General features: G+C 38.1%; 1 protein-coding gene across 1 annotated transcript; it reads right to left on the bottom strand.

The window, feature by feature from the left end:
* Positions 1-7,867, bottom strand: LOC127877674 (large neutral amino acids transporter small subunit 1-like). The gene is made up of 10 exons (XM_052423767.1): positions 7,015-7,867; positions 6,091-6,216; positions 3,689-3,788; positions 3,384-3,428; positions 3,031-3,154; positions 2,584-2,687; positions 1,930-2,026; positions 1,317-1,466; positions 702-879; positions 1-130 (listed from the first exon to the last, which is right to left on the bottom strand). The coding sequence occupies exons 1-10, from the start codon at positions 7,577-7,579 to the stop codon at positions 60-62; spliced, it is 1,560 nt and encodes a 519-aa protein (XP_052279727.1). The 5' UTR covers positions 7,580-7,867; the 3' UTR covers positions 1-59.
* Between the last annotated feature and the right edge of the window lie 75 nt (positions 7,868-7,942).

Here is a 7,942-nt window from a genome sequence, read left to right as displayed (position 1 = left end):
AAATAATTTAATTTAAAGATAACATATCAGCACAGCAAGGAACTACATGAATTCTTAGTCTATAGTTGAACAGGTTTCGCATCGGACGGACAGACGAACAGCATCTTCTGCAACAGCACCATGAAGCTTCCTGAAAGAAGACAAAAAACTTGCAGTGATTTTCAAAAATTGAACATGTCTGCATTTTTCAAATGAGTCTGTATTTCCAAATGATGGCATAGAACACAAAAACATCAAAAACAGACAGGTTGAAACAGAATATGAATAACAGTCGTCATTGAGCATTGGAAAAAAGGGGAAAATGAAAGCACTTCTCCAAAAGTTAAGTAAAGTAGAAGTGTAGTACTTATTCATTACAGTGTTACCCCTCTCGATTGAAGGGCAGCCAGTTTTAACTTCTGGCACACTTTTACTGAGAACATTTTTACTCCGATTTTCATCCTTTTAGTTAGGGCGCTTGGCAAGAAAACAATCGGTACCATTCTATTAAACAAGTTTCTTGGTAGGCAACCCACCATGTAAACCCGTGTGGGGTAGGAACCTACGATCTCTCTCTCCATAGGCGAATGCCCTTACCACTAGACCAATGAAACGATAATAATAAATAAATAAAGTGCTTCCAATCGCTACATTGTAAATAGCCGATCGAACGTCGCATTTTTATTAAATTAAATTGTCGCTTATAAAAGAAGAGTTCTTACTGATTTTTCGCTGCACGAGCTGTGGTTTGTTCTCCCAGTAAACGAACACCACATAGACTGGAGCCCCGGTGGCAATGAAGAGAATTCCCAGCAGACTCTCGTTTGGCTTCTGATACACGGTGAGTGCGAGGATAACTAGACTGGCGCCGAGTAGACACACGGGTAAGGCGATCGGTAGCTTAAATCAGCATCATTTACGTCATAATAAATAAAACTGCCATCAAGCAATTGTATAAAGGTATTTTCCACAAATCTGTTTTTTTTCACATAAAAAGACTATACGTTATGCTCAAACATGAAGATTATTGTCGTATTTGTAATGTCATGATCAAGATATAAAAATTCGAATAATCCTTGTAGATTATCTGAGGTACTAAAAAAATAAACATTTAAGTTTCACAACAAATACGCAAAATGGACTTTTACAAGCGCTCGTAATTAATTAAGCCTGGTGACTAGTCTCTAACGTGTTTGACAAATGTTCAAATTAAGTTTCATGAAGATTTTGCTCTAAATGCGGGACAGCGGTAATAGTGTCAATTTGACGACGTACGGGGGACAAAAGACAATAAAATATTTTGTATAAACAATTTTTATAGCATGTCTCAGTCTCACCTTTATCGGCCTGGCAAGCTCTGGTTCCCGGTACCTCAGGTAGATCTGACCCGCGAACACGCACGTGAGCACGACGGAGAAGCCGAAGCCCATGAGCTCTATCAGGTAGAAGATCTCCTCGAAACTCTGCATCAGTAGGGTCAGCGCCATCTGAGACGAAAGAGGTGTGTGAGAATAAAACCCAGGCGGAAAAGTTTGAATTTTATCAGACAGCAATTTCACCATTAACAGGCAGAAATATTCGAATTTTAAGCTGATGAACATATTTTATTGTTTACGTATAGAAATGTTGAATGCGATAAGCGGTAGAAAATTTTTTCGAATAGTATAACGGCGACAATGTTTCAATTGTACCCAGGTGTACCTGTTTGAAAATATCACGCATCATTTAAAATACAGATCTCTGACCAGGAGATGATGTTGGCAGATTCGTATTTTACCAAACGAAAACTGCGTTCTTTAGGGAGCAGCTGACATATTCAATAGAATACAGCTATTATAATAGGTATGTCGATAAAAATTGTCATATACCAGTACGTATGTATTATGAGCAACATATTATAACATAAGACTATTATATCTGAACAGGTCCCTTTAAAAGTCTGTTTCTTACAATGACTACGAGCGATGGTGCTGGTGTGAGTTGCTTGACGTGGATCATGGAGATGATTCCGGGAAGATGATTCTGTTCAGCTCCGGTCATGAACAGTCTGAAAGTAGGAATAAATTGTTCGTTTTAAAATGCGCTTTGAAAGCTACCCCACCCCCTACACCCCACCCTTAAATTTTATGGGACGGGATTAAAATGCAACTTATTCGAGTTTGTATTAAAAATTTCAGTTATAGAAATCACCCGATTATGTTTCGTGACGTCATAGACTCATAGTATCGTCTATAGCCTTTAGGTGGACGTACCTGTGCATTCTGACTTACAGCAACGAATTAATCAAAGTAGTATAGAAAATTAGTATTCTCTTTTATATTGCCAAGAAAAAAAAACAGTCACCAAATCTAATACGAATCGAAAAACTGCCCGAATATATTTTTTTCATCGGCAAATTACCAACAACACTGTATTGTTGAGATGCCAGGCTATCACTAGTGAACCTATCGTGTTAATATCCTCGTGGTTTATTTCATAAGACAATCTAAACTAAAATTAAAATCACGTCGTTTATTGACCGATAAACAACGCTAAATAAAATTCAAACGTAAAATCGTCAAAAATAAACCACCGGCACAGCCAGTGCACACCGAATGCTCGAACCTGGACATGGAGAGGGAGTTGCCGTTGATCGACCCCATCACCGACACCGCTATCAGGACGGGTGTTACCGAGGACAAAAGCGGGAAAGTCTGGTCCGAGAACGTCTGAAACCAACCATGTGTCCGTCGTAATAAATATCGATTAATTCGTAATAAATATCACCATAACGATATAAATTTCGAAGCGTCATACATGCAATACACTTCCATCTGTGATAAGTATTGGTTGGTTTCCATTTCCTGATGAATCCAATATCAGTCTTTATTTCATAAAAGTTGATTATATAAAAAGATTATTTTTATCAAAAGAAGTGCTACATTTCCCGACTACAATATATCGCATACAGTTTTTTTTCATAATCTCTAATGTAACACGTGCATGTTCAGACGCCGACAACAATTCTTCACAGTTAAACTAGTATACGTCTACAAGTACAAGTGCACGCACCACCGCGACCGCCGACGACGCCAGCATTTCCGACGGCGTGAGGACGGCGAAGTAAGCGATATTGGCAACCAGATACACGACCGTCACTATGGTGATCGAAATCACTATAGCACGTGGGAGATTCCTGAAAAGGCATGTCCAATGACGTATATGTTATCGTATATATAACACACGATCAATATGTGATTTAGTATAGTCCATTGGTGAATTCGTGTATAAAGTGCTAATTCAAAACTTTGCTAGTGCTAAAACAAGGGCAATTAAAACAAAGGTCCTACATAGATCTAACATAGTGGTGAGCTCTTTGACAGTCAAGTAAGCACGTTGGATGTCAATGCCAATGTGACACTTACTTGTGTGGCTCTATAAGCTCCTCCGTCAGGAAATTCAGGTAGCTCCTGTAACAAAATCATCGAAATCAGTGTGCTATGATGATGATAATGATGATGACGATGATGATGACGATGACGATGATGACGATGATGACGATGGTGACGATGGTGACGTTGGTGACGATGATGACGATGATGACGATGATGACGACGATGATGACGATGACGACGATGATGATGATGATGATGATGATGATGATGATGATGATGATGATGATGATGATGATGATGATGATGATGATGATGATGATGATGATGAAGCCTACCATCCTCCGAACGCCCAGAAGCCAGAATAGAACGCTATGGCGATGGAGCCGGCGCTGAAGTCGCTGTCCGTGAACGAGTCTTTGAAATTGTCCACGTCACCTGCAGTAGACCAAACAGAATTACTTCACAAAAATTGCGCGGCGGTATTACTATATATTGGTTTTTAGAACACTGTTAATATTATTTCGGAGATTATGTTTTACTCAGGCCGTGACATTTTTTCAGCATCCGGTGGCAATATTGTTTTCGAAATCAAAAACTAACATCACCCTTAAAGCAAATCCATACGTTCCATAGGTTTATTTAAGAGAAATCAACCTTAACAGACGCTTCCTCTCTTGTTTGGGGTGAATGACAGAATGAACAAATGTAATTTACGCTTTGGTGAACAGAACAGGTTCAAATCCCAGAAGAGATTTGTAAGATTCATATTTATTTACCTCGACAGTTACAGCTTCACTTTTTTGTTTTCACAAATACGCTGATTATCACTTTTATATATAAAAAAATTCTCATCAATGTAAGTTTTGTCTTAAAACTAATGCGCTAACAAGACTGGTGAGTTTCGAATACGAACTGGTAAATAATTTATACAGCAGTAGTTCGATCGAATGCCTAATGGTACACGTTTATCTACATAAAACAGAAATGTCTTGTAAAACGACAATCGGCTTTTAGATTTTTGTAAGCTGATTGATTCGTACGTATTTGTTCGACTTTTTCTGGCAATATTTTAAGAATATGTTATTTTCTTACTGGCGCAAAAATCGACCAGTACTTACAATACATTTTGTACACAATTATAAAATACAGATGCGTTTACTCTTATTTGTTACAGACCCTTATGTCTATGCATATGTGTCATAGGAATACATCTGCACAAAATGGAGACAATACGGAACTTCTATTTTCCTCAGTTTACGCATTTATTAGACAGTTCACGCACAAGAAATTCCATGTTTGATATTTCACTGAACATTTACAAAGGTTACAGAGTGCGTTGGACAGCAACGACGAAATATTTCGAAGTAGTCGTCTTTAATAAATATGCAGATAGCAAACCAACACACCAAACTAATGGAGACTTCCAGTTTCTGCAACAGTGAGTTGCTGCAAGAATTAATAGTTTGCCATGCGACATCGTGCCTATAAGATATGCATAAATCACGATGTGTGCTTTCTTTTGTGACAGTTTCTAATTTCTTTTAATGCCAAATCAATAGCGGAGCGGATTTCCATTAATGGCTCTGGCGTTCAAAGGCGATAAAAATTTCACTGAAATTCCGCGACACAAATAGATACGAAGACTATACAGCTCTCCGTATATTGCTCATTTATTGCAAGGTAATGAATACATAAGTTTGAAACTTTTGTCTGTTACCTTACTGAATGTATGTCCTATGTAGTAAATGGCCAAATTTATTTGGACATGGCAATAGTTATCCATTCCACGGTAATATGGGTACATGCCGTGACCATGTGTATTCATTCTCTACGTAGTGCACGTATAAGTCATCATTGACCATAATATAATGTTTGTATCACTTTATCGTATCTCTAATTTGTATACTACTATGTTATCACTGACAATATGTATGCATTCTCGTCTTAGTTTACTACTATGTTATCACTGACAATATTTATGCATTCTCGTCTTTGTATACTACTATGTTATCACTGACAATATTTATGCATTCTCGTCGTAGTATACTACTATGTTATCACTGACAACATTTATGCATTCTCGTCTTTGTATACTACTATGTTATCACTTACAATATTTATGCATTCTCATCTTAGTATACTACTATGTTATCACTGACCATATTTATGCATTCTCATCTTAGTATACTACTATGGTATCACTGACCAGCATGTATGTACACCCAACCGTATGTGTGCAAGTCTCTTCATAGTGTATTTATGATAATTATCATTGACCATTTATTTGCATTATCTGCCTATAGTACTAGTATGCGATCATTAACCGTATGTATGCATACCTTTGAAATATGTATTTTATGTGTTACTATTGTACTAGTAAGTTATCATCGACCAAGTGTTTGCATTATCTACTTAGGGTCCAACTATGTTATCATTTACCATATTCATGCATTCCCTACTATATGACCATATATTTATTACATTTTAACGAGAGCTATGTGTATAGGGCTCGTTTACACTTTATCTATGCATTACCATTTGTACGCATTCTCTGCAATATCAGTTTTGCCAGACCATACTTCCGTTATACACATTACTTGTTTTTTTTTAAATTGCGCAATAAATGTTAGTTAACTTCCAAATTTCGCTGTTTTCAAATAAAATTTTAAATTGAACTAAGTGGGTTGGTTTAGTTGCAAAACAATGTACGGACACACTGAGATCCCTGCTGTCTTACCTTTACCGATCCATATAAAGCCGATGATAATGATCATGAAGAGCGCGCACAGTTTACAGGAGGTGATCACCACTTGGAACTTGGCTGACCAGTTCACGTTGACACAGTTTAAACTGACCAGGAGGGCTGAAACACGGCGCAGCACGTCATTAGAAAAGAGAATGTCTCTGATTGATAAAAACGCGACGCAATTCAAAAATTAATAAATAAAGCTGGGCAATACACAATTACACAGAATAATAACTATAAAACCGTCTTTGGTTGGCAAGTAAAGGAGTCAAAATGAAATCAAGGAAGTCAAGGAATCGCGTCTGACACATCGGTGGATATCTGTTATATTCGAGAAAAAATTCTAACTTAGTACTTGACATAACCTTATCATAATTGAGTATTTTTACAAAAGAAATCTAAATACGCGAAAGGCACAACATACGATTGTTTTGATAGATTAGAAGTTTTTCTGGTTAAAAAAAAATATTTTAGCGAATTTTCACGGTGAACTTGTATATTTCAGCCACTTTGATAAGACGATAAACTTGTGAACATACAACTTTATAGTAAGGCTAAGCTCATGTTATAGACTTAAGAACACATTTGGTTGAATATCACAAAAAATATCAGTATCTGGGGAACTCTTAAGTACCGGTAAACTATTAAGTACCCGGGTACGGAAAATATACTACACAGAACCTCGTAGTAAAGCCGGGTGTCTTTATGCGTATTTTCCTTTAAGCCTGTTTCCCGTACCCGGTGTATCATGTAATATACTTATGGTACCCGAGGTACTTTTGAGTACCGGTAGTACCTGGGCCGACAACGACCAATTAAGCGCTACTGACGTCTCTTGACGCATTTGTAATTCAAATAGGATCAACGACAATCTAAATATCAATAAACAGAATTAAAACAAAGGAGAATACTCACTGACTATCAAAGCCGCAAGAAGTCTAAGTGCCGACGCCGGCGGCTCGCAGTCCGGAAACAGCGGCTTGAGGACATATGTCGCAAAAATCAACGAAGACGCGGCGATGCCGACGGGGCAGATAATAATGAAATTTATCCATAGACACAAAAACCCTGGGAAGTCCCCGAAGGCGCGTTTTATGTAAATGTATTCGCCGCCTGATTGCGGTATGCTAGCTCCCAGCTCGGCGTAACAGAGCGCGCACAGGCCGGAAAACAGTCCGCACACAGCCCACATTACACACGACATGCCGACGGATTTTACATTAGTCAGTATACCGACGGGAGACACAAAAATCCCAGATCCAATTATTATTCCGACTATAATTGCCACAGATTGCAACAGGCTAATCTGTTTCTTCAATTTCACAACAGTTTCCACTTTGTCTTCTCCATTTGATTTTAGCGCCTTCAAGTCATTTGTGACCGCGCGACAGCCATTTGTATTGTTAGTGTTTACGCACCCGCTGTCTGACGACGTCGTCCCGTTCCGTCGGCACGTCGGTTGTCCTACTTCTTGATGCATTGCAAACTGACATAAAGTAAGCCAAATCCAGTATAACTTATTTTATCCCATGTGTCATCTTATTCGTGGGTAGCACTATCGAATGTTGAAGTCATTATGTATTGATAATGATATAATCTAATATTGTCACACACAGAAAACTATGGCGCACCAAAGGGGTCGAAACTTAAACTTCAGCTCGAGCAGGAACTTTGCAGAAAACAGCTGTGTACCGGGCTGTAGTATGTGATTTAATCAGCTTGAAAATGTTGCTTAAGCTGCCTCTGGACGGTTGCGCTATAAATGACGAAATATTTTTAAACCGCCGATATCGTATGGTATTGATCAAACAAGATAACCGATAAACTATTTTACAACCGAAAT

The sequence above is a fragment of the Dreissena polymorpha genome, chromosome 4, assembly GCF_020536995.1.
Source record: "Dreissena polymorpha isolate Duluth1 chromosome 4, UMN_Dpol_1.0, whole genome shotgun sequence".
NCBI lineage: Eukaryota > Metazoa > Mollusca > Bivalvia > Myida > Dreissenidae > Dreissena > Dreissena polymorpha.
Note: the sequence above shows the minus strand (reverse complement) of the source record. Positions and strands in the feature narration are given on the sequence as shown.